The 26,950-nt window shown below is 43.5% G+C and overlaps 3 protein-coding genes across 3 annotated transcripts in view; 2 read left to right on the top strand and 1 right to left on the bottom strand.

The window, feature by feature from the left end:
• The window catches only part of LOC110066618 (uncharacterized), a 111,195-nt gene that overhangs the window by 37,461 nt on the left and 46,784 nt on the right, over nucleotides 1-26,950 (top strand). The window contains 1 exon segment of the mRNA XM_089292802.1: nucleotides 13,281-13,499. Within this exon segment, the coding sequence (XP_089148928.1) occupies nucleotides 13,281-13,499 (219 nt within the window).
• On the top strand, nucleotides 1,850-4,316 carry LOC149111241 (uncharacterized). The gene has a single exon (XM_089292800.1). The coding sequence runs from the start codon at nucleotides 1,850-1,852 to the stop codon at nucleotides 2,225-2,227; it is 378 nt and encodes a 125-aa protein (XP_089148926.1). The 3' UTR covers nucleotides 2,228-4,316.
• On the bottom strand, nucleotides 5,015-7,049 carry LOC149111240 (uncharacterized). Its single transcript, XM_089292803.1, has 3 exons — nucleotides 6,156-7,049; nucleotides 5,594-5,678; nucleotides 5,015-5,461 (listed from the first exon to the last, which is right to left on the bottom strand). Exons 1-3 carry the CDS (start codon nucleotides 6,617-6,619, stop codon nucleotides 5,021-5,023), a joined length of 990 nt encoding a protein of 329 aa, XP_089148929.1. The 5' UTR covers nucleotides 6,620-7,049; the 3' UTR covers nucleotides 5,015-5,020.

Here is a 26,950-nt window from a genome sequence, read left to right as displayed (position 1 = left end):
TCGGGATCAGTTGGGGATACGGAATTTACTTCTGCAATCGTTTCCCACGCAATGGCAAGAGGTGTTGGACACGTTTCGCAAGGTCACCGATCGACCTTACGGTTACATGCTATTGGATCTTCATCCAGCCAGTCAGGACGATCAACGTGTCCTCAGCCATGTGTTAAAAGACGAAGGATTCGTCCGATGCCATCAGTTTGCAACCCCATCATGTTGAGGAGCGAGGTCGAGTGGTTTCCGCTATTCATTCACCTGTGTAAAAACAGGCTCAAATACATCATGAATCCCCACGAGCTGGACTACGAACCGATGAGACAGGTCACGGAATGCGAGAGTTACCGTCAAGTACGGTCCATCATAAACGCATATAATGGTGAAGGTTTCGACTATTTGGTTCATAAACAACGAGAACTCGCCGAGAAGAAGATAGAAAGAGAGAGGCACATGGATAAAAATGAGCTCTTATGGTAGTGACGATTTCAACTTCTCGGCTCTGGAAGATTATTCGCCTTGGGGGACACCGGCTCGGACGAGTACTCCGATTCCGCCTGCCGCGGGTGTGGGTGCGAGTCTGAACACTCCTCCTTCACCGCGATCGTCACTGGCGACACCGCCCCTGCCCAATGTCTCGCCCGTCGGAGTGGGCACCGCTGGCTCGGGTGCACCGCAGACCAACGTCACAGTGGGTGTCGGCAGTGCTGGATCGGTGTCGCGTGCCAATGTCACGGCAGGTGTTTGTGCACCACGAATAACATCCGCCACACCTTTGGCACGAGCCGTTCGAGGAGGGAAACGACCGAGACGCGTCCCACGTCAAAATACACCGACGTCCTCCAGTGATTCCGGAAGCCGCAGAAGAAGTAGCGCTAGTGGTAGCGGTGGAAGAGGCAGAGGCAGTGGAGGAGGCGGAGGCGGAGGCGGAGGAGGTGGAGGCGGAAGTGGTAGTGACTCCACACCGCCTTCGTCGATTCGATCGGGTCGAGGAGGAAGAAGAAGAAGGCGAGGAGACCGTGTTCTCGACCAAGCCCAGATGCAACAACAATTGGAAGAGATTTTACACCAACAACAACAGACGGCCGCGGGTCGTCGCATTGCGGGCATCACGACCACCAACACGATCACGACTACCTATAAAAACGGACAACGTCCTACCGTCACACGCAATTCGACCAGTGTACGTAACTGAGAACAACCATGGGAAGACGCCGTCGTCGACCGAAAAGGAGAAAGCAACGGGGCGGTGCTCTTGCGAATGCCCTGTCTGCGATGTTACCCATTGGTAAAGTGGCTGCCTTGGGATTGGCCAAAGCGTTGGGTGGTCGCGCCGTGAAAACAGGCATCCGAGCTGGAACGACCGCTGCCATTGGTGGTGTGGGAGTGTGCGTGGGTCGCGGGATCCGAAGACTTGTGAGACTTAAGAAAAGACGACCCCCTCGTCGATGAAAAACCATTCGAATCAAGATGTTGAGGAGTGAAGTCGAGTGGTTCCCCTACTTTTTGCATCTATGCCGATGCTCTCGCTCTTACTGGGATGCGACCAGCATGGATCACGAAGACATGAAACGGATCGCGGACGAGTGCGATAGTTACCGACAAGTCCAGGACATCCTGAACCAATCCGTGGAAACCGCCTTCAAGGACGAGATCTGGGAATACAAGCAACAAGCTAAAAGGATCGAACGTCCCGACACAAAGTCAGACTACGTTTGGCACTGGTTAGAGAAGAGTCATGAGTACTTCGGTCTGTTTATTGGATGAACCTTTCAACACCGTGGTGGATTTGGATTCCCTGAAATGTTTGGACGTCTTGTACGCTTTCTACCACAAGTATTGGTGGTGTCGAAGGTAGATGTTCGGTTACTACAAGTTGTGTAATGCCATTCTCAACGGACTGGCCTTACTGACGGTGGCCGTGAGTATCGTCTTGGGATCCGTGTGGAAAGATGGGTACACGGTGGTAGGATTGACGGCTTTCGCCACCTTACTGAAAGGATGGAACGATTTCAAGAAGTATTCGTTCAAGATGGACATGGCCCAATTCGCTTACACGACGTACGAAAAGACGCTGACAGAACTCAGGAACTATGCTCTGGGTAGCGTGGAGGAATTGGATGGGTTTTTGACCAAGATGCAAACGTTGGACGACGTGGTGACGGATTTCACATCTCCCATGTACGACCGATACGTTCGAGACTACGCCCTACGATTTCGTCACGTGCCGCTATAAAAAAACGACATCGCGGTCATCCTCTTCATTCAGAACCAACATGCCCAAGAGGTCAAGGAGAAAGAAAGTGTCTTCGAGAAGGCGTAAAACCGCTAAAACCACTAAAAGAAGACGGTACCAAAGGGGAGAAGGGATCGGCACTGTGGTGGCGGGTTTACCCAAGGCGGCTTGGGGTATCACCAAAGGCATAGAAAGCCTGAGAGCCAAACAAGAACGGGCACATACCAAAAGGATGCAGGAACGAATGAGACGAGGTGAAAAAATTGCACACAAGGGCGAAGAGTTCCGATGCTCCATCATGTGAAAATAAAAGGACGAGACTAGCCGTCGTACACCTCACTCGTCACCATGATAGCCCGAAGGAGGAGGAGACGAAGAAGGAGACAGAAAGGTGGAATGTTTTCATTCGTGCTTCACAAAGGTGTAAACAAAGGTCTGAGAGGTCTATCAAAATCCAAGAGAGTCGCACGAGCCTCGAACAAAATTTCTCCGAAGCTCAATTTACCTCGGATTTTCAAAATACTAGGTAAAAGTATAAAGATGTGACTCATCCATTCGGACTCAGACAAAAAAGAGACTGCACGTTGGAAGGATGGCTAAGAGAAAAGCCTCGTCGTCGCGTACCAAAAAGAGGAGAAAGACTCAAAAGGGAGGTGTGGCTCCCATCCTCGTGGACTTCAAGCAGGGATTCAGGGTCACCAAGGATATGATAAACGCCATCAGGAAACCCGTCGATCATCAAAAGGCCAAACGTGGGGTGGCCAGTATCAAACGCGAGTACCAAGAGTATGAGACGTGGAGGTACCCGAGGTTTCAACAGTTGGGTTGTTCACAAAGGTTACGGGAAACGAAACTCAGGTTGCTGCATCATATAATAAAAAGAGTACACCAATCCGATCGTACGCATAAGTCCACGATGAAGCGGTTACGACGACAACGTCCTTTCCTGACGCGCGTCCTGAAAGAAGCCAATCAGAACAAACGTCAACGGATGTTGCAATTCGCCGACAAAGATCAGATCAACGCCATCAGCAAGATGGTTCTCAATTTGCTGAAAAAGAGGATCCCCATCAACGCAACGACTTATGGGAAACTGAAAAGACATAAAAGGGTTCTGCGCGAAGTGGGTAGACGCAAAAACTCTCTCAAGCGTCGAAGAGAACATCTCCTCACCCAAAACGGAGCGGGGTTCTGGAGCGGTTTGCACGGTTGTTTCAAAGCATGTTGTGTACGGTGAAAGGACGCAGTGAGGACGGTTACCCGCTGGAGGGGATCGACGTCATACCCAATTTCCCACCGAGAGAAGACGAGTCCCACAATACCATTCCTAAACTCGTGCAGTTGTTGCAAGACGCCAATCGTCGCAAAGCCCGATGGAAAGACTCGTACGAGTTCTTGAACAAGAGGTACCACGACCTGTATCAAGAATACATGGCTTTAAAGTTCGGTGACTTCTGCCAAACCTGTCAAACGAAACGAGATACCACGCCGCCCGGTGGGTGCATCGAGTTGTGCAGGGAGTGTGGTAAAGGCAAGCGAACCGTTCGAAGTCTCGAACTCGAGTTGGAAAAGAAAGACGAATCCATACGGTACTGGCAAGACTGTTACGAGACGGCCTTGAGAGAATTGTCCGAGTTTCCTGACACGACCTTGAGTCAGAAGGTATGAACGAAGTCATGATGGTGCCCGTTCAAGAATTCAATCGTCTGCAAGATTATTACAAGGGTAAAATCAGCCACAATGCCTTGTTGAACAAAGCCGGACGTCTGGCCGCCGAAGAACATCTCATCCTGAACGACAAACGCATCCCCGACAGCATGGCCGTCAAGATGACCAAACCCATCGCCTCCGAGGAAGGGAAACTGGTGAAACGTATACGGACGGGTAAAAGCGGTCCCATCTCGTACCAGGGAACGACAGAACCCGAAGGCATGGTCGACGCACCCGTCGAAACTCTGTTGAAACAGATCCTCAAGGGAGTCAACCAACCAGCCGCAGCCCCCGTGATCATCCCGCCACAACCCCTTTCTACGACAGGACTGAAAAAGGAGCTGAAAACCCCCATACCCTCCACGTCAGGTTTTAAAAAGGAGAAGAAAACCCCCAAACCCTTCAGTCCATTCGAACAGGTCATGCTAGGTAAAACTCCAAGAAAAAAGCACCCATCTCCGATAGAGCCAGACGTGTACTGAAATCACTCGGTATCGACTACGACGACGGTGGTTACAGTCCCAAAGGCAAGTCAAAGAAGTACAAGAAGGCCAAACCGTCAGCCGCAGAAAAGTTACAAGCAGGGTGGGAAGATTTCGAAGACCCCTGGAGAAGGGGACTGGACTATGACTCGGTTTAAGAAGAGGAAAAAGGCACCTCCACCCCCGAGGAGAAGTACCCGACGTCGACGTCAACGAGGGTATGGGATCGACATCCAAAAATGGTTGGCCAAGACTGGGATCGAGTTTCATTGGCCCGGTTATCAGTACATGGGACCTGGTACCAAACTGAAGAAACGTCTGGCGCGTGGAGACCCCGGGATCAACCGTCTGGACCGACTAGCCAAACAACACGACATTGACTATTCCAGGGCCAAGAACTTACAGGACAAATGGGATGCCGACCCCAAGATGATCCAGGCCATCGACAAATTACCCGGACGTAAAACCATGACAGAACGCATTGTTAAGAAAATCATGCAGACCAAGAAACGTTGGAAATTGTAAAACCTTTTATTGTTGTTGTTGTAATTAAAGTTACACACGCTTTGTTGTTTTTCAAAAAAAGAGTCTCTTTTTTTCTTTAAGACGAAAATAAATAATGTTCCAATTGATCCATAAGTTCGACGGTGACTGAGAAATGGCAACGGTTCTGTTCTACTGTATCCTCGCGTTCAAACTGCGCGAACCAGCGTCCCATGTCATGAAGCATGGATGACATCTCGTCAAGCTCACTAGCTATTTCCACGATCATCTTTTCCATTTCTTGTTCTTTTCGTACTCGTTTCACTCGGTTTTCTGCGACTCTCCTGTTTTTCCTGATTTCCGAAAGTCTCCGTTTTACAGGATCCTCGGGTTCCGCTAACATGCGTTCTAACTCTGCTACCAACCCTTCATCAGGCTCAGAGTCAGAGTCAGAGGAGGAGGAATAAGACAACCGCCTCCCACGGCGTTGCGGTGGGGGTAATGCCTGTGGTGCTGCAGTGGTATTGGTGGTAGTGCTCTTAGCGGCGGTGGTCGTGCTCTTAGCGGCGGTGGTCGTGCTCTTAGCGGCGGTGTTCGTGCTCTTAGCGGCGGTGGTCGTGCTCTTAGCGGCGGTGGGGAAATAAGACACCACCCTCCCACGGCGTTACGGTGGGGGTAATGCCTGTGGTGCTGCAGTGGTAATGGTGGTACTAGTGTTGGTTGGTGGTAGTGTTGTAGTGGTAATGGTGGTAGTGCTCTTAGCGGCGGTGATAGTGGTGTTCCTTTGTGGTAATGTCGATAGTGGCGGTAGTGTTGCAGTGGTAATGGCGGTTGTAGTGGTTTTGGTTGGTGGTAGTGTTGCAGTGGTAATGGTGATCGTGCTCTTAGCGGCGATGGTCATGGTGTTGGATGGCGTTAGTGTTCCCCTGAAATCCCTCAGCTCAACCCGACCTCTAAACAAACCCCGAAGAATTTCATCCGGATCGTAATCATGCTCTTCCCACTGTCGTGTTGCAGTGGTAGTGCTCTTAGCGGCGGTGGTCGTGGTGGTGGATGGCGGTAGTGCTCTTTGTGGTAGTGATGCAGTGGTGTTTGTGCTCTTAGCGGCGGTGGTCGTGGTGGTGGATGGCGGTAGTGCTCTTTGTGGTAGTGATGCAGTGGTGGTAGTGCTTTTATTAGAGGTGGCCATGGTGATGGATGATCGAAGTGCTCTTAGCGGAAATGGTGGTGGTGGTGGTGGTGGTGTTCTCGGGCAATCCGTAAACAAACCTCCAAGAATTTCATCCGGATCATATATATCCCCATTCCTCACCTCACGCCTCTTGTCCTTGCGTCGGACACGATATCTTCTTTTTTGTTCTCGAACTTTGTCTGGGTTTTTCTTCCTCCACTCTCGCTTGTACTCTCGCTTGTACTCTCGCTTGTACTCTCGCTTGTACTCTCGGATTTTTGCGGGGCGCCTGAAATCTGTTAACACAATACGGGCTCTAAACAGACTCTGAAGAATCTCATTCGAATCATGTGTGTTGTCATTCCTTTCCCAACGATTTAGCGCATCGCGCGCAATGTCATACATACTTGGCTTGCCCTTACGTCGGTCACGATACCGTCTTTTCTGCTCTCGAACTTTCTCCGGATTTTTCTTTTTCCATTCTCTCACGTACTCTCTTGTTTTCACTCTCTTTCGTTTCAATGCTTCGGCGGAGCTGGCAGGCATGGTCTTCTGTAATGGACGCTCAATACAAGTTGAAAATAACTCAGAGTGGCGAGCCGACGACGCGGATTCGCCTTATGAAGATCTGTCCAACCAATCACAGATCGAGACCAAGTCACGTGTTAACCAGACCCAGGGGATAGGGGGGTATACCCCCACTCGGTCGGAGACTGGGGGCGGGTCGAGTGGGGGTTACCCCCTATACCTCTCTCAGTCGGAGACTTGGGGCGGGTCGAGTGGGGGTTACCCCCTATACCTCTCTCAGTCGGAGACTGGGGGCGGGTCGAGTGGGGGTTACCCCCCTATCCCTCTCTCAGTCGGAGATGGACCCCGTTTCACCGTAGGTATAAAAAAGATCGGTTCGAACCGTTCAAGTCACTCTGAGTTTTTGACTTGTATCGAGCGCTGGAAAAAAATCATGGCACAAGAGCTGAGCGACGAGGAGATGAACCAACAGATGGATCAACATGAACAAGAAGCAGTGAGTATAACATGCACCCTATGTAAGAAAGTCATCCCTAGAACCGAAATCTGCTGTCGTACCAAGTGCTGTCGTTACCACGTGCATTTCGATTGCTACGTCAGGACACTCGATGAGCAGCTGGTGAACAAGGGGGTGACCCATGAAAAGTTGCACTGTCAAATCTGTCACACACCGTGTATTCTAAGTATGCTCTTGGCCTCCCTGGACAAATGACCATGGAACTGAGAGACTCGTCGTCGCCTCCTTTATTCTAGAATTCTATCTCCGTTTGGACTTGGGATTTTGTTTCGTTGTGTTTTGCGGTTACAAAGCCTCACCTTCTTTTCATAGAGTTACTGGGATTGGTTACCGGAAGAACTAAAGGGTTACGTGATTGACCTAGCAACCTGGCAGTGCATACGCGATCGGAGGAACAATGAACCATTGAGTCGACTTCTCAGAAGAATCTTGGATTATGCCGAACTGAAAAGACTATGGGGCTACGGCCACATACAAATCAAAAGACAAATATATAAGTAGATTTAATTACGGAGGCAAATCTCATTTCCAAGCTTTCTATGGTTATTATGTCAACGCGCGTAACGAGAAAAGGAAACTCTATTTAGGATATGGTTTTACAAACATGCTCTGTCTCTTAAAAAAGCGTCATTGTCAGACAATTTGCTTGGTAGCCTGGGATTAAAAAACTGACCAATAAAAAACGTTGTGTTCAATGTCTTCAGAGAACAGACGGACCCACGACGAAGCCTTCCCCTTCGACGATGACGATGACTGGATCTTTGATCCGGCTCTCGATCGAGTGATGCTCCAAACCGGAGGTGGTGGTGGTAATACAAGACCCCTCCTAGAATTCGAATTAAGACCCATAGGCGCTCGACGTCACTGGCAAAACGTCCTCAACAAACAACGATTCGAAGCCACGCTCAGACAACACAGAGACGTGACTCGCGAGGAGAATCTAGGTCAAGAATTGACTCGGGCCCTTCAACGATCCATCGAGCAACAAATCGCTCAGGATCCTACCCTGACACCCGACTCCACGGTTCATTTCACCATGCAGTCCCGTGCCTTCACGCACGCCTTTCAATCCACCACCTTCACCGTGCGAGAATTCGAAGCAGGGAGTGAAAGACTAGACACTTATCTCCAGTCTCTCGCGGCCAAACTCAACTCCAACGAAGAATTCACCCCCGACGACACGTTTACCATGGAAACCACTTTCATACGTACCCCAGGTCGTGGCAGTGGAAAAAAACGATACAAACCAAGTTGCGCCGCCGTGCGGAACATCGTCAAACGGTCGCGCATGACCATCAAAAACAAAGATAATCTCTGCTGCGCTCGCGCCATCGTCACCATGAAAGCCCGGGTTGACGCGAACGAGAATTCGCGTGACCAAGATTACCACAATCTCAAACAGGGTTATCCTGTCCAAGAGCGATTGGCCAAAGACCTCCACCGTCGAGCCAACGTTCCCGAAGGACCTTGCGGCATTCCCGAACTGCAAAAGTTTCAGGCCGCGTTACCTGGCTACCAGCTCAAAGTCATGTCCATCGACCCACCCCACATGGTCATCTACGCGGGACCCGAACCCTCGACCAAGATCATTCGTCTCATCAAAGAAGGCGATCACTACGACGGATGCAATTCGTTCAAGGGATTCCTCAACAATTCCTACTTCTGCGACGAATGCAATCGAGGCTACGATCACGAGGACTTCAAACATCATTCCTGCCTCGGTAAATGGGTCCCGCCTGCAAACGAAAAGACTGCCCCGATTTCATCGAGAAAAAACGACCCATAGCTCCAGGCAAGTTTCCCGAACCCACCTCACCATGCCATTTGTGTCACAGACAATTCTTTGGAGACCGATGCTACAACGACCACTTGCAACGGCAGAGTCTCGGCATCCCCTCCATCTGCAACACTTACAAAAAGTGTGAGAAGTGTTGCCACGTCTACGAATGTAAACGCAGGACAAGACGAGGAGGTGGCCGTCCTTCCATCGATCACAAGTGCAGATGGGGCGAATGTCGCATCTGCGAAAAACAAGTCCATCTGCCGACGCACCGATGTTACATCCAATGCATCCCCGAAGACGAAGACGAGCCCAAAAAGAAACGCGTCCCCCGCGACAAAGTCAACGGTCGACCCTTCGAAGAACCCGATCCAGACGATCCAGACACGTGCGTCTGGGTGGACAGAGACCCGCCCCTTCAAGTGTACTGCGACTACGAAGCCATCACCGACGCCGAAGGGAATCAGACACCCATTCTACTCTGCCTGGAAGACGACGAAAATGAGACATGCTACTCCTTCTACGGCCCCGACTGCACCGCCGACATGTTCGACCAACTCGAAGACCTCGCCGTCGACCAGGACAATGACAAACGGGACGTCATCGTAATCTTTCACAATCTCAAAGGCTACGACGGGATGTTCATCCTGCAACACTTTTACGCCACCCATCGAGAAGTCACCGACCAAATCACCGTCGGCACCAAGATACTGTCCCTAAGATCCGACAGACTGACTTTCAAAGATTCCCTGTGCTTCCTCCCGTTCCCGCTGGCCAACTTTCCAGTCACCTTCGGAATCCAAGAACTGCGCAAAGGATTCTTCCCGCACAAATTCAACACCCTAGAAAACCAAGCGTACGAAGGTCCCATGCCACCGCGAGACATGTACGATCCCGACGGCATGTCCGCCAAAAAGAAAGCCGAGTTCGAACAGTGGTACCAAGAGAAAGTCGACAACGACTACCATTTCGTCTTACAGGAAGAAATGGAAGCCTACTGCGAGTCGGACGTCAAACTCCTCAAAGCAGGCTGCCGAAAGTTCCGGCAAGAATTCAAACAAAAAGCCGACTTTGACCCCATGGAGAAATGCGTCACCATCGCCTCAGCATGCAACCGGTTCTGGCGCAAGAAACTCGTCCCGCTCAACACCATCGCCTCCAGACCTCCACGAGGATGGCACGGTGCCCGATCCAATCAGTCCGTCAAAGCCCTGAAATGGCTAGCCTGGCAAGAACACTCATTGCAACGCACGGATCATGGCGACCGCATACGCACCGTGCGAAACGGAGGTGAAGTCCGACTGGACGGTCATCTCGTGGACGGATACGATCCGACCACTCGAACCGTCTACGAATTCCACGAATGTCTATGGCACGGATGTCCTCGCTGTTTCCCAACCAATCGAAACAGACATCCCATCTGTCACACCGATCGCACTCTAGACGAAGTCTACGAGTCCACACTCCTCAAACACGACCTTCTCAGTCGTCAAGGTTACCAGCTCTGCGTCAAGTGGGAATGCGCCTGGAACCTAGAAGTCAAAACCAACCCTGATCTCAACCAGTTTCTAGACACGTTCGAAATCGTCGAACCGCTCAAACCCAGAGAAGCTTTCTTTGGAGGGCGCACGAACGCTGTCAAACTACATCACGTGGCCGACGTGGCTCGAGGAGAGAAAATCAAGTACATCGACGTAACGTCGCTCTACCCCTGGGTCAACAAGGGAAGCGAATACCCCGTAGGACACCCTCAAGTCATTGTCAACCCCGACGACCAAGACATCCATCACTACTTCGGCATGGCCAAAGTGGACATACTACCACCTCACGAACTTTACCATCCCGTTCTACCTTTTAAGCATGAGAAAAAACTCACCTTCCCACTCTGCCGATCGTGCGTGGAAGACGAAATGTCCAAACCCCTCTTAGAGAAATCACATCGCTGCCCTCACACGGCCGAGCAACGCACGCTACGAGGGACCTGGTGCACACCCGAAATCCAGAAAGCTGTTGCCATGGGATACACGCTCATCAAGATCCACGAAGTCTACCATTTCCCACCCAGACAACGCCGTACAGGACTCTTTGCCGATTACGTGAACACCTGGCTAAAAATCAAACAGGAATCCGCTGGCTACCCGAGCTGGTGTCACACCCCCCAAGACAAGACACGGTACGTGCAACAATACCAACAGAAGGAAGGCATCGCTCTCGATCCGGCCATGATCCAAAAAAACCCCGGACGCAAAGCCACCGCCAAACTCATGCTCAACTCCTTCTGGGGCAAGTTCGGCGAAAACCTACACAAACCCACCACCCAAGTCGTCTACACCGCAGCACAACTCTTCGTCCTCGTTTCCAATCACTTCAACGACATAAAACAAGTCAGAATCACCAACGACGAAGCCCTAGAGGTCGTCTACACCGAACTCGAAGACAACCAACCCGATAACGGACGAATCAACATCTTCGTCGCCGCTTTCACCACCTGTTGGGCTCGACTCAAATTATACAGCTACCTGGAACTGTTAAAGTACCAAGTTCTCTACTTTGACACCGATTCCGTCATCTACTCGCACAAACCAGGTCAAGCCGATGTCCCGCTAGGCGATTACCTCGGAGAGATGACCAACGAGCTCGACGACGACGACTTCATTACCACTTTCACCTCCCCTGGACCCAAGAATTACGGGTACAAAACCCACCAAGGTAAAGTCTGCTGCAAAGTCCGAGGCTTCTCACTCAATGTACGAGGAGCCCAACAACTCAATTACGACGTCATGGAACAAAATCTCCTCGACGAACTCGAACAACCTCTCGAGGACGGTGAACGACGCAACATCCCCGTCGTCAACCCCAACTTCTTCTGGAGAAACCCAGCCACCAAACATCTCAAGGTCATCACACGAATCAAACGCTACGGACTCGTCTTCGACAAACGCGTCGTAGACACGAACACTTTCAAATCGTTTCCATACAGTTACTCACCAATGTAACTTCCTGTAAAATCAATAAAAAATCAATTGTTAAAACTCACTTCCTGTCTATCGCCTTATTTGGACATGTACGTCACAACCTCGATCTCATATTCTCCTTATTTGGACATGTTGCCCTTATTTGGGTATGTGCGAAAAATGGCGGCCATCTTGTTTATGCAAATCGAAAATACTGCCATCTGATTGGTCGAGAGCCAATTTTAATGATATGCACTGCCTTCTGATTGGTTACCGCCCCTATAGACGTCCTTTACTACTCTCAGGAACGAAAAGAGACATTTGAAAATAGTTAACGGCATTTTTCTTCTCCTGAAGACTATTTGTTTATGTTTTAAAATGGCCTAGATAGGAGAAATGCGATTTTCGTCATAGTACCACTTTAACAGTTCTATCCTTGACATTCTTCATTATATAGTCGAACCTCCGGTTGTGACCAACCCTCGTAAATGGCAAGCTCTCCTCAGCGACCAGTTTTCCAAAATACCACAAGTTTCCAAGCCAAATCACTATATTAAATTTTGGAACCTCTTGTAAGCGAACACCTCTCGTAAGCGACTGCGACCACTTTTAGAGCTTAAAGTTTGGAATTTTCTTTTGTTTTTAACCTGTCAGTGACCACTTGACAGATAATAGGGTGTTGTAAACAGATTTCGTGGGTGGTACAAGAGACGGAAATTTCTCAGTGGGAAGGACAGGATTTGTCTTGAAACTGACTTTTCACATGAATAAAACATTTAAAACATGGGCTAAGTTTCTGCAGTTACTATGTGCTGATGAGGCAAAATTTTGACCCAGTATGGTCTAAGCTCTATGGTGTAAGCAACCACCTCCTGTTGGCGACCACCTGGGCTTGATAATTTGGGTGGTCGCTTATAGGAGGTTCGACTGTAGGCTCAAAGTTTGGTGTCATAATTGGAAGTGTTGACTTCTAACTTTGACAGTTACTGTAAAGGTCGTGAACTTTGTAATACCTTAGATGACTACAGTAATTTGAGCAACTTAAATTGTGCTCTAGTGTTATCAGAAGAGTATGTCTCTTTTCTAGGTGGCCTATTGAGGATACAATTAAAAAAATAGTTAAAAACTATCTAAGTGTTCAATTTGGTTGCTGGTATTGCTGTTGTCTGTTTTTTTTTTTTTGATCTTGTCATGAGCATTTGAACATTTTATGAAATTTGCGCCTTATAAATATTATTATTATTATTACTATTATTATTATTATTATTGTTATTCTCAGTCGTCAGAGAAACATTTTGGAACTTCTTTGTTTGCCAGGTAACGCTTCCAAGATTGCACACCTAAAGTTGATCTCCACCTCAGCATTATTTTTATTATTTTAAGGATTTATGTCTAAAACCAATTTTTTGCCTTCTTTAAATGTTGCAGCCTCGCAAAGACCAGGAGTTTTCAAAGTGAAGGTGTACTCGAATGATAACAGCTTTCTGGGCGAGACAGAAATTGAGTATTTAGATTTAATAGACGAAGTGCTTGCACAGGCAATGAAGAGCCGACCTATTATGGGGAAGTTCTTGGCAGCCTTCTCTCGCAGCGTGCAAGAAGATTCAGGAGGAATTATAGGCAACACACAAGAATCTTCAAAATTTGGTATGTTAACCCTCTCAGGAGTGCACTTCTTGTATGATGTACAGTGTCATATGACACTGTAGTTACCAGAGCTTTCTTCATTAGTGCAGAGTGCACTATTGGGATGGTTTAGGGGTTGACATCCACTAAAGCACTATGGCAATAAGGCTCCAAGGTGTAGACTTTACTGTTTGTTCACTTCATTAATTTCAATTAATTAATTAGGCTTGCAGCAAGGGGGATGGGATGGGGTAGGTACTTGTGAGCACTACATAAAACGTCCAGTACCTACGCTACATCTTTGATTACTTCACAAAACTATATATTTGTCTCAGAAAACCCCTTGCTTTCTTTGTGGTACTTTTCACTTTAGAACAAAACCAATATTTGCTCTAAATGCATGTGCTGATTAATAAGCATTAGCGTCAAATACATATTAGGTGGAAGATACATCTCATACAAGATCATGTACTAACATCGAGTGCTTTTCCATGTGGTAGAACCCTAACATGTCCTACGCATGCGTTCTAGCATCGTTTAATAGCGTGATATAAGAACATTACTGTGACTTCGTATCTTTTAGAATTACGCCTAACTTGGTTCAAGAAATATCATCTGTTTCCAAATTACACTAGTGCATTTATTTCATCATTTAATTATTTCAAAAAGACCAAAAAGTTCATATCTCGGCAGCCAAAACTTTCCCCATTAACTGGCATTAAAACTTGTCAAAAAATATTGTACAAAAAAACAAAACAAAACAAAGCAAAACAAAAAAAAAGGAAGCTGCTAAAATATTGCTACAGACTCCATGGCACCCACTGAAAGCGTAAATTAATTTAATCAGTTTTATGGGTACTCATTCACCAATAATCTCGATCAAGTAGCGCTGTTTACTTTAAACACTTCTCGTTGAAACACTTCTCAGTTGTATTAATCGATATCAGACAAAGTGTGTATTAAATTTAAGTGACTTTATTGTTACACCAAAGGTGGTAACAGAACGTGCTGCTCCGTGACAGTTTGATAATAGGCGATTGGCATGATGGCGTCATTTGACCACAACTACCAGAATCCTTCACTTTTTTGTTTCTTACACTAATTAGGGTAATTGTTATTTAAACCCCACTGGGGCTTCATAATTTAAATAATAAAGAGAAAACGAGAGGAATTCTGGTAGTTCTGGTCAAATGACGACACCGTGCAAATCTGCTTTAGATTGGTTCTTGCTTATCGGAGAAAAGAAAAGTTGTGTGTCCAATGAAACAAATCGTTCCTTTTCCATTTCTTCATCCGACATTCAACTTTCTTCCATTTATCTCCAGCTGTGAAAAAAATACAAGCACACCTTCTGTGTGTTTTCAAGAAAGCAAGAGTTTCATGTTACATACCTTTGCGAGGAAAACAAAAGTATCAAGTTACAAATGGTGTGAAAAGTACAATTGTGATGTTTGCTACTTCAATGTATTATTCAATCAGCAAGGTCAATACAAACTAGGAGTGAATGGCAGGGGTTATTATTTAGGAACTGTGTTATATAGTGCTGCATTAGTGCTATACGTTACACTCTGCACTATCTGAGATTGCCTAACTAGTTTTTGCTCAGGGATGATGTCATCCATGAGTTTTAAGAAGGCAGTCGAATGGCACTCACTCACCTTACATACGGCCAGCGTGCCAGAAATTTGAATTGGCCAATCAGGATTCAGCAGGCGGGAGAAACTTTACTGTTTTGACGTAAATGTAAGTTAACAGGAAAGGCGTTGAAATCAGGCCACTTTTCTCACTGGATATGGCATTAAATGCGCACAAAAAGGATTTACAATTCTAAAAACCATATCAGATTGCAAAAAGTGAAAAATATTAAACATTTTGTGTCTCCAAGCTTCTAATTTGGTGCCAAACTTGGGCCACTGGCATCCGGCATGGCAACTCGCTCGTAGTTCGTTGAGTGTCGTCAGGTAGGATAGCAGTTGTGTTATTTTGATCAAAATATGCTGCTCCTCATCAAATTAAACCCTGAATTCTCAAGTTAACGATTAGAAGAGGCCAAAGCAACTTAAGCAATGTCTTTATTTTTGTTAGCTGCGAAGAAAAAGGCTTTTATCGTGTCGTTTCAGTTTGACAGCTTAGTTTTGAGTGCCGCTTGTACTGCGAGCGCAGCTGTCTTATGCAAGCGCTCGATTCTGATTAATTTATTCATTAAACCACAGACGGTCCAAGCTCACAATGCGAGGAGTTATCTTTTTTTTTTTTACTTCTATGTGAACTTTCAGCGTAACGTGACATATATGGCATATACTATTACATAACGAATGCGAAATGTGACTCGCCGTGTAGCATATGGAGGTATTGTGTTAGAGCGGCTTGAATTTATAAAGGTTTGTATGAGAACACAACGCTTTTGCTTGAAAGGTCAATTCTTAAGTTTGTTGTTTGCCAGCTTTTCAAGCCGATCTAACATGATTTCGGCGGGTTGTCGGTCTGTGGATTTCCACTAGCTGTACTGCTCAAAGAAAGACAAGGCCGCACACTGATTTCTGAAGTGCCCTCCACTTGAAGCGAATAAATCCACTGAAAATAATCCTGCCGACTCGATTCCTGCGTAGAATCGAAGAACAGATTTTGAAGTTCCGTGTCAGTTCACTCGCTATGCAATTTCATCCACAACGCCTTCGCTGCGAAACATTTTGAGATTGCTTCGCTCGTAAATTCGAAAATAGCCTTGTCAAAAATACAGAGGACAGTTTCGTGGTTCCCATGGTACGGTGGGTAACTATAATTAGCCCGACCACGGTAGTCAGCAACAATTTGTCAACAGCCAAACCAAAATACATCCCTCATGCTTCATTTGTCAAACCCACCAAGAGGCTGTCGGCTATATAGTCCCTTGGCTCCCAAGTGGAGCGTACGTCATCCACAGTTTTCTTCCACCGCTCTCTGTCCTGAGCTTGTTCAATTTGAGTCTATCGCAGGCGTATTTGCGGCAGTTCTTGTTGGGCTGATCTTCTCCAATTGTTTTTCGGCCTAGCACAGTTTCGTTTGCCTTGAGGATTCCAGAAGAGTGCCTGTTTAGTTATATTCCACGTTGTGGGTTTGGCTGTAATGTGTCATTTCAATCTCATTTGAAATTGACCCTCTTTCGCTCAAGACTGGTTGAGTGATGTGAATTCCTGTGGACGTTTCTATAATCATGAGAGTTTTACGAGAGTAGGGGGTTAGCCTACTGCTTGGCATTCTCAAGTTGCTTAGTCTAAAGTAAAATTAATGTCAAAACCATGTATTATGATTGTCATACAGGTGTTGTTAACTGAACAAGGACCATAACCAATTTACCTTGACCCAAAATACACTGCTGACTCACTAATATCATACATATATTATAACCAACACCAGTGACCAGGTGTCAATTTTGGACTGACTGGTGAATATGGTGAACTCTAATTCATGCTTTCATTTTGCAACAGACTTTTGTTATTCTTTGACACTACATCATGTAGAAGTTAGTATAACAGCAATGTTCCAGTTCCAATCAAAATTAATTATTGTCAATTTTAAAGTTGATCAGCAGTCTGTGTAAACAACCTGTTATTTGATTTTTGTGTTTGTTTTCTATTTTGAGCAGTCGTGTTGGAGCCTTGGCAGGGAACATTGTATTGTGTTCTTGGGCAAGATGTTTTACTCTAACAGTGCCTCTCTCCACCCAGGTGTATAAATAGGTGCTGGCAAATTTGATGTTGGGAGGTAACCCTGCGATGGACTAGCATTTCATCCAGGGTTAGCAGAAATACTCCAAGTCGCTACGTGCTAAAGAAAATGACCTAATTTTCATGAGAATGAATGGTCAGGGGACATACATTTTCATACATTATACAAATAGTTTCGCACAAAGACTCGTTTTGCGACAGAGGCCAAAGTCAACTTGAAATTGGCCTGTTTCTCCATGAGCTGGCTCAGGGAGTCTTTGGTTTTTTCCTAATTTTATCAATTGATTTTTTGTGTTGTCAGTGTCATCAAATTTTGGAGAATTTCGGTAGTTGCAGTCACATTAACTCCATGCAAATCATCTCTTGCCGATAGGACAGTGCCCATCAGATTAATTTAACACATTTTGGGCACTGTGATGCCATTGATTTTCTATTTTTTGTTTTTTTCAAATATCTACAGAACTCAGATCATTGTCGCATCTTATATTTAGCAGATTATTGTATCCATGCTTTGAATCGTGCCTCCAGTAGTTGCCAACTCAAGATAAAAGAGGCTATCCATATTCATAGAGAACAACCCTCTTTGTTGAGTTACACCACGTAAATCTGAAACTATCCTTGCTTATGATTCTCACACTTTAAAGCTTTGCTTCTTTTTGTTGTCACAATTAGCATTTTTCTGCTTATTACAAATTCAACTTCCAACACTTTGTACATTAACCAACTGAAGATAACAGTGGTATCCTCTTTCTGTTATCACAAATGTTTTGAGAGCCTAAATTCTGAAGTGTCCTTCATAAGGTTAATATTGATATCTCCTGTGGGAATTGTTAAGGTTCTGTCAATACTGAGTTATGAAGATGAGTAACAGCTTTTGTTAACCGGCTGTGCAATTCTAACATTTTCATGCTTTACTTCTTTTTGTTGTGACAATTAGCATTTTTCTACTTATTATCAATTCAACTTCCAACATTTTGTACATTAAAGGTCAAATGAACCAAAATTTAGACATTTTTTTCCATTTGAGTTCAATGTGTTCATTAAGTCATCCTTCATAATTATAGAGTGGTCGGGAAAATTGTCGGTTAGTTGTCGGAAATAAAACTTGTGACGTCACTGTTGGTGAGCTCAAGAAATGCGGGAAATTTGAAACTGCTCTGGTTTCAAGTTCACAATGAACTTCAGAGGAAAAGCACTCAATCAAAAGTTAGCACTTTCATGTTCCCCAGGACCCAAACTTTAAAGAGAATGGCTTATAAAAATGTAATTAAAAGAGAATGTTTCATGCTTTGGAAGCATTTGTGACCTTTCACGCGAAAACGTGCTTTAACGGCTTTCCGTTTTCAAACGGAATTCCGTTTAGAAGCCATTTGAAAGCCGTTTGAAAGAAATTTGCATTCGTTCGAACGACCTGGGTCATGCGTTCAAAAAAATTTGCATCCGTTCGAACGGCTTGATCACCAATTTGGTAAAAACATCCATCCGTTTGAACGACGTGCTCACTTGTTCGATAAAAACGTCCAACTGTTCTAACGACTTGCTCACCCGTTTATTAAAAACATCCAACCGTTCGAACGACTTGCTCACCCGTTTGCTGGAACATTCATCCGTTCAAACAAGAGTAAACCGTTGAACGGCTTTGATCATCTGTTCAGGAAGAAAACATCAAGGCATACGAGCGGTTGTCTTTACCTGTTCGCATACTCGCGTGTTCAGGTCACCTACACGGAAAAAATCCGGCGTCGACAAAATCTGGATCGGACCGGACCGGATCACGGATCGGATCACGGATCGGATCACGGACCGGATCACGGACCGGATCACGAACCGGATCACGGACCGGATCACGGACCGGATCACGGATCGGATCACAGAAAAAAAACCCAAAGTTTTGAAGAAAACAAATTCCCCAAAAAATCAAATCGTTTATAATATAATAATAAATAAAAAATGAAAGTGGAAGACTAAAATATGTTAAATGAAAATAAGAATCCTGAATTTGACGCAATGACATGTTAATTACAGAGAATGACAAGAGTTCATTTAAAAAGCCACATAACCGCTTAATTTACGACGAATTTAAATTGTAATGAACAGGCAGATGTAGTTATATTTGAACGTTAGTTGGCTCGAAGCTTGCGTGAACCTTCCATTCTCGTTTTTAAAATTGTTGTTCGTATCAGTAGCTAATTCTCGGCTACATTTTCGGTCAGATGTGAGCATTACAGTTGGTGTTACAGTTAATGAGAAAACTTACGTACGAAAACTTATGGACATGGCTTGCTTTAAGGGAGCTACGTCACGATTTGCGCGCCTTGAAAAAACTAGTCTAGTTTTTCAAGTTCATCATTAGCAGTCCTCGTTAATCTTTGCCATCCTTAACGATCCTCATTTCGTTCGGATTTGTTCTTGCCTCTTAAGTGTTTTTTTTATCCTAGAACACGATCATTTTAAGGTTTTATTCTATTTAAAGGCAACTCTTTACGACCCTAAAAATGACTCCAAAAATCGTGACGTAACTCCTAAAATGTTGTTTATTCTCGGGTTGCGTTATCGTTCACACTATCGATGTTATTCCTATAAACAGCTATATTTCCTTGAAATACAAATGGTTTGTTTCGTTTTATTCCAGTGCGAAATATCGTATTCCAAACTCACATCTTGTAAAAGTATAGACTTGTCTCAAAAACGGAAATAATTTGAAATCATCAGGTGTTTAATTCTTTTAGTGCTTTTAGTTTTTGTGTTTCGATTCATACGTTCGTCCTATTATCACCATGCTGACTCGTTTTATGACAGTTTACCATTGATGCAAGTGAATACACGAAATATCATTTATCTGAACTGCTGAGAAAGATATGAAGACATGATTGATCATCGCAATCAAAACCCAACAGCCTGAAAAAAATTCATCTGTGACCAGCTCCCAGTTGGCTTGATATTATAAAAGAATAAAGGAATATCACACCAGAATTAAATAAAACGTTCTGCTCACAGCAGTCACTCTAGTGTAATTTGCTCAACAAAATTTTGAATTTTGAATTTTTTTTTTTCCTTGATCCGATCCGTGATCCGATCCGTGATCAGATCCGTGATCCGATCCGTGATCCGATCCGTGATCCGATCCGTGATCCGATCCGTGATCCGGTCCGATCCAGATTTTGTCAACGCCGGAAAAAATCCCTTTGATCACTTAAACAGTCTACTAGCAGATTACGCGACAATCACAAACTGAAAATATCTCCTAATGAAGCTCATGAAGAAACAGTCCACGTAGAAAAATCGAACTACGGTGTAGTTAGCCTGGGATCCAATGGTTTTTGCTTCTGAGTGCCGATTCAGAAGTGTTGTTTTCGTTTTCTTCTTGCGTGATCTGTGAGCGAAGACAACTTTCATTTAAAGCTCACACTGAACCGCTGCATGTGTAAACAAATGAGAACTACGATGTTGAGAATTTCTTTAAAAACTTCTCGCAAAGTTATTATTACAGGCGAAGAGCTCTTACAGAAAATATCTTTTGCGTTTCTAAACATACGGTAAATCTTTAAGATGCCAGCATGCACTGAGCGTAAATAGATAACATAACAATCATGTTGTGACACCCCGAATTTGCATTAAGTTTCAAACATACCTGATGCGTGAAAACTGAGTCACGCTTTTGTCATGCCCTTGTTTTCGTCGACTGAGAAGCTTGCTTGTTTTAAAATTTGGGTTACACTTCCCAGTAAATATGTTGTTTTTTTAACCCTTGCCACAAGGGAGATTCCGGACAGAAAAAGTCATTTTAAACAAGCTCATTTCACACGAGATTTCACGCCGCTACCACACCGCGGGTCTGGGACTCTTAGACACATCGTAATAATATAAATTTAAACAGTGGAATTTCCTCCATGTCGCCGAAAAAGAAAACAAAGTGAACCCAGGCAACGAAAATGTACTGTTGCTAAACTGTTGTTGCCAAAGGCCTTATCTCCGTCTGAATCTGTAAAGTTATTATGAGACAATCTCGATTCACACGTTGCTTGCACATGACCAAAATCTTCCACCGTCAGTGATAAAATCTACCGAATGATTTACTCGTGAACAAAAACTCTCACCAAGAATGACTTCAACAAGGTTTAGACTTTTCATGGAGAAGCCGCAAGAAGTTGCCCACTTGCGGACGCAAAAAGAAGTTCTTGCGCGTGCATTATTTTTGGGCTGTACTGAAAGACAAAGAATTGACAAAGACTCCCATAAACGACTGTGTAAAAAAGATTCAGCTTTTTCAATCTGTTTCAGCAAACTCAGGTACAAATGTCCTCTCCGTTTTAAGTTTACTTTCTTTGGCTTTCAGTGGTGAAGTAAAGTAGTAACAGGAGCAGTTTCAACGATTAAAAGTCATCCGTTCGAAATTATTTTAAGTGAGATGTGTAGCGGCACGGCACCATTCAAAATAAACAAAACAAATTATAATCATCAAGTTTATAAGCCGTTCGTGACTGCTCGTTTGAAGATTTCATGAGCTGTTCAAACGTTTAGATCACTGGTTCGAAATTCTTTTATGAGCCGTTCGAACGGCAAATTTTGCGCGTTTGAGTAAAAGACTGTACTGAAGACAGCTTCGAACAAAATCTTGTAGTAGGGAGTTTGTTGGGACCCTCTTTCAAGCTTCGTCAACTTGTATTCAAAAAAGACGCGGTACCAACGATTTTTAACTTCACTATGGAACGTTGCAAGCCGGCAATTGGACAAAAAACAACAAAAAACAAGCAAATATTGCCCGCCGAACAGTGGGCGAACTCCTTGGGCATTTCCCAAGTAAAATAAAGGTTGTGTTTAGATCCAAAACCTTCCTCACGAAGGACTCACTGACGCAGAAATGCAGCAATGTTGAAGACAACAGTGATGTCACAAAGCAGAATCTCAGTTCCATTCCTTCCATTAAAGTGCACGGTCATTTTGGAAACGTTTTCGTGAAGCCATAGGCTGTCTTAGTACTTTTACCTTTTTTACTCCTTTTACGGTTCAGAAAGAGAAATTTCCGCATAAGTGTCCTTTTACATGTTGTTGTTAGCATTTCGTGGCTATAAAATGGCTGAAGAAAAAATGTCTAAATTTTGGTTCATTTGACCTTTAATCAGCTAAAGATGACAGTAGGTTTTGTCGAAACATGTCTGAAACTTAAAAGTTTTGTCGTTTTCTTTAAATTTTTGACTTGCCTGCTATTATCAAGACCCTTAAAAAGTATTGTTGTTTGAAAGAGGTCTGTTCCTAAGAAAGGTGTTTTTGCTGGGTTCTACCACCTGGAAGTATTTAAAAGGGCACTGATCAAGGTGATTTGATTCCCAAAGCTTGCAAACCTTAATTGTGTTTTCCAATTAGAGTGGTTGATAGCCAAGTTATTACCTTAGAGATTACATGGTTATGCAATGAGACCTAGTAGCAACCTCAATGGGTGCGATCACGCATTCTCCTTTTTCGCGCTAGCGGAATAGTGGTAGAATCAAAATATTCTTTGTCTTTGTAGCAAATATTTCTCATTTTGTGTGTGTTTTCAAATATGCTCTTTTTTGTGATGTAAAAAAAATTACGTTGTTACGTGATTACAGATGCAAATTTAACTTTTCAGCTTTATTGTTAGTATTATGCATCACGGTAGAATAGGCAAAGTCAATTGAGAAAATAACACATTCACACAGCTTAAAAGTGATGACCCCAGAGTTCCTGCAAATTGCAAAAATTGTGGCAACCTTGATCCCAGCCGCAACAAGGGTCTCTCTCCTTGGTGACAAGAGAGGAAAACGAGAGAAAGCGCCTGTCTATGGTTGTCGCCAGTGTACTGGTAAATCAACTGTGTGTATCCTGTTTCTGTTATCAGAAACGTTTGAGTGCCTAAAATTTGAAGTCTCCTTCATTAGATTAGTATTGATATCCCAAGTGGGAATTGTAGGTTCTGTCAATACTGAGTTATGAAGATGAGCAACATCTTCAGTTAACCGGCTGCGAAATTCTAACATTAGTTTTCAAGCAGTGGAGTCAAGGTAGATACAAATAGCATGAATACCTACTGAATTGGAATGCTTAGAACCGTGGCGTTGAACCTGTATGGAATTACAGTTCTATCGAAATCACTCCGCTAAGCCTGCATACAGTATGTTTGCCTAGAGGAGATGTCAACACACAAGCTAAATCGTTCTTAATGTACACGGCAGATCCATGGCAAATTCTGAAGTTAGAGTTGAACTCATTTCTTAAAAGAGTAAATCCACTCGTTTAAGAGCACGGATAAATCCACTGCTAAACCAAACAAGTGTAAAACACAATCCTAACGTGAGATAAAGTAAAAGGGAGCACATTTTTGTGGCCAGTTTTTTAGGAATTTGATATGACTCGATCTGGCCTCATCTAAACCTTATTGACAATTAATTCTTGTGATTTATAACTGTTCTCTTATTCTTGAAAGTGTGCTTTATATGGTAGTTTTTAATTGGGTCATGGTGATCTCTTGATTTTTCTGATGTCAGGGTTGCATTTAGTTCTTTGGAACTTGAGTATTTGTGACTCTTTATCAAAACAGATCGTCACAAAGGTTAGAATTCCATCTCAGGAACGTTCACACGGCTCTTTGTCAAAACCAACTTTAACCCTTTGAATACCAACTACGCATATATGCGTAATTAATGGTCGTGCTCTTTGTACCACTTGTGACGTCATCAATTTAAATGTCATCAGATATTCTTGATAAGCAGATGATAGTGCTAGGCTAGCCCTTTCCGCACAATGGTCAGGTTTAGATATCGATGACATTCCGACGTCGCAAATCGAAAAACAACGTTATAGTTTTGGTGCAAAAACGGTGGTAAAATGGTCCACAACGCCTATGATTGATCAAGGTCCATTTCTAGGCTTTGCCCGTAATTGACGTCCAACTTTTCACTGCAGCCAGAAAAAATGCAAAAGGTAGCCAGGGTAAAAGGGCCGAGAAAAACAGAAAGGAAAGGGCCAACAGACAAAATTGAGAACGGTTAATGGCCAAATTTTGGCTTATGCACATGCCCGGAATTGAAGTTTTGCTCAATTTTGTACCTAATCCTCGAAAAATCTCTCCTTTTAGGAAAAAAAAAGCTTTTTTAGCAAAACTTAGGTTTATTTAGCGTCATGGCAGCTAAAAAACATGACTAAACGGTTAAAAATGGTATTTTTTGGCGAAAGTTTGGTATTCAAAGGGTTAAGCTTTAAGAGCCACCATCTACAAATATCAGGATCATCTGAGTCTTATGGAGAACATCTATGAAAGATGTTTTTTTTAATTTTAATTTTCTTTTTTTATTATTGCAATGTACACAACTATCTACACAACTTTTATTACAATACTTTGCTACTTTACTATACATAATAAACAGGACTTACGGTATAACACAACTAATTCACACTCACTCACGTACACACACGTACGAACAAGTTTACATAGCAAAGCCACAGCTATTTGAGCCTGACATATTCTAAGTTATTCAACTACCTCTAGTACATGTATTTATATTGCCCCCTTCTTCCTAAACAGATCTAAATTATTTTTTGCACAGATTTATTTTTCAGTCTCATACTTTAATTTGATTTTTGATTTAAAACCTTGTATACTTGGAAGTTCTTTATTCCTTCTACACGCCCATAAATAAATTTTTCCTATAAGTAACAGATAATTAAGTAAGAGAAGTTCTGGTGTTAGAAGACCGATTAATATATCCTTTAAATTAAGATGTATCTGCTGTTTTGTCAAAGATAAGTAATATACTTCGAAATCTTTCCAGAAAGAAATTGAATAAGAGCAATCATAAAAAAAAATGCTGCGTTGTTTCTGATTCACATTTGCAGAAAGAACATAGATAATCTGCAATGTACCCGATTTTGTGCAATTTGGAATTCGTGTGGAGTATAGAGTTCAATATTTTGAACTGAAAGGCCTTGACACATGGCTCAAAAGCAACTGAATGGGGAAGAGAAAAAGCCTTTATCAGTGCCTCATCAGTTAAATTAAATTCACACTTTAATTTTCTTACGTTATTAGGAAAGCAAGCCCTTTTACGGGCAAAAAAGGATCTCCATGGTACATATCGGCTTAAAATACCAAACATAAATACAACGACATATGGGCTTCACTCCTTTGTCAGATATTCCACTGCTAAAAGATGGAATGATTTAAATGAATCTGAGTGCACACTCTTGACAATTTTCAAAATCTTAAAGATGATGTTCGTATTTTAAATTTTCAGTTGTAGATATTGTTGTAAATATATATATCTTATTAGATGGTTTGGTGTGTAGTATCGCGGTATATTCTTACAAGTTGTACAAGTTGCTGTACTTTGACAAGCCCATAGGGAAAGTCAAAATACAAACAACGAGTAAAAATATAACGCAATACTACACACCAAAACATCTAATAAGAGATTTATTATCCAACTGCTGTAGTCAATAAATTTATCAATGAAAAGAGGGAGAGTGTGACAATTTTGCTTGCGCGCGCTGACCTGTACGGCAAACAGGTTTTCTATGGCACAAATAGCTGTACAATATCGCTGTATATTTGTACTGTTATTTGGACGGTATTCGCTGCAGTTGGATAATAATGTTGATTATTTCGTAGTAATGCACTTATTAACCTATACTTATTGATAGCATAGAGTATTTATTATTATTATTATTATTATTATTATTGTTGTTGTTGTTGTTGTTGTTGTTGTTTCTCTATTCGGAAATATTAGCACTCCCATGCTACAAAGAAATCCGAATGGAGGAGAGAATGAAATTCCTCAAACTTCCTCAGAAAAAATGGTCTAGATAAGTGGTCTAGATTCACAAAAACTTTCAGTTCAATTCGATTCGTATTTTAACGCTGGGACGACCATCTTGGTTTTGCTGCTCCGAGAGGGACTTCTGCGGCCATTTTAGGGCACATTTTTAACAATTTGCCATACAGAGAAAACATTATAGATCCAAAGAAAAACCCATTATTCGAGACAAGCAAATGGTTCTTGTTACTTTGAGAGGTTGTTTTGGAAATTTGATCAACATCTGATCTTTTTACAGAATTGTAAATTTCTTCCCTTTTGAACTACTCATGAAGTGCCGTAAAAAGGCGTAGAATTTTAATGGAAAATATAGGCAAAAGTACATCAGTGAAGATCCCAAAACTACACTTTACTTAAAGAGCAATGTCTTACCTGTGAAAATATGCAATAAAATGTTGGGGCAGTTAAAACTGTAAACTGTTAGAATAAGGAATTTAAGCTCTGCTGTTGTCAACAAACACCACTGTCATAATTAGCATAATAATGTGAAGATAACAATGCACAAAGAAAATAATGATATACAGCAGTGTTTTTGCCAGAGCGCGCCATTGCGGGAATCCCGCGTTACAATCAGAGATGGCCCGCAGAAAAACGATAAAAGGGCCAACTTGGCCCTTTCCTTTTACAAGACTGCAGACTTAACACAGGCATAATATTTTAAAAGCCATCCCAGGGCTTGAAATTGTGATCGATAAGGTCGCCAATGCAACAAGTATTTCATCCTTGGTGACCAAAAATTCTGGTTTAGTCGCCATAATACGGCATAATGACGACTACATTTCTCTGTGTTGACGATCAATAACGGTTATTTTGTCACACATTATGTCCTTCTAGAAAATCATATTGAAAGATCTTTGCTTCTAAAACATTTAACATAAGAAAAGAAGTCAATTCGTCCTTTTGCATTGCTGTATTGATTCTCTCACATAGGAAA

Source organism: Orbicella faveolata, unplaced genomic scaffold (genome assembly GCF_042242905.1).
Source record: "Orbicella faveolata isolate gen_17 unplaced genomic scaffold, um_ofav_v1 contig_24, whole genome shotgun sequence".
NCBI classification, from domain to species: Eukaryota; Metazoa; Cnidaria; class Anthozoa; order Scleractinia; family Merulinidae; genus Orbicella; species Orbicella faveolata.
This window is presented reverse-complemented; position numbering and strand designations above follow the sequence as displayed.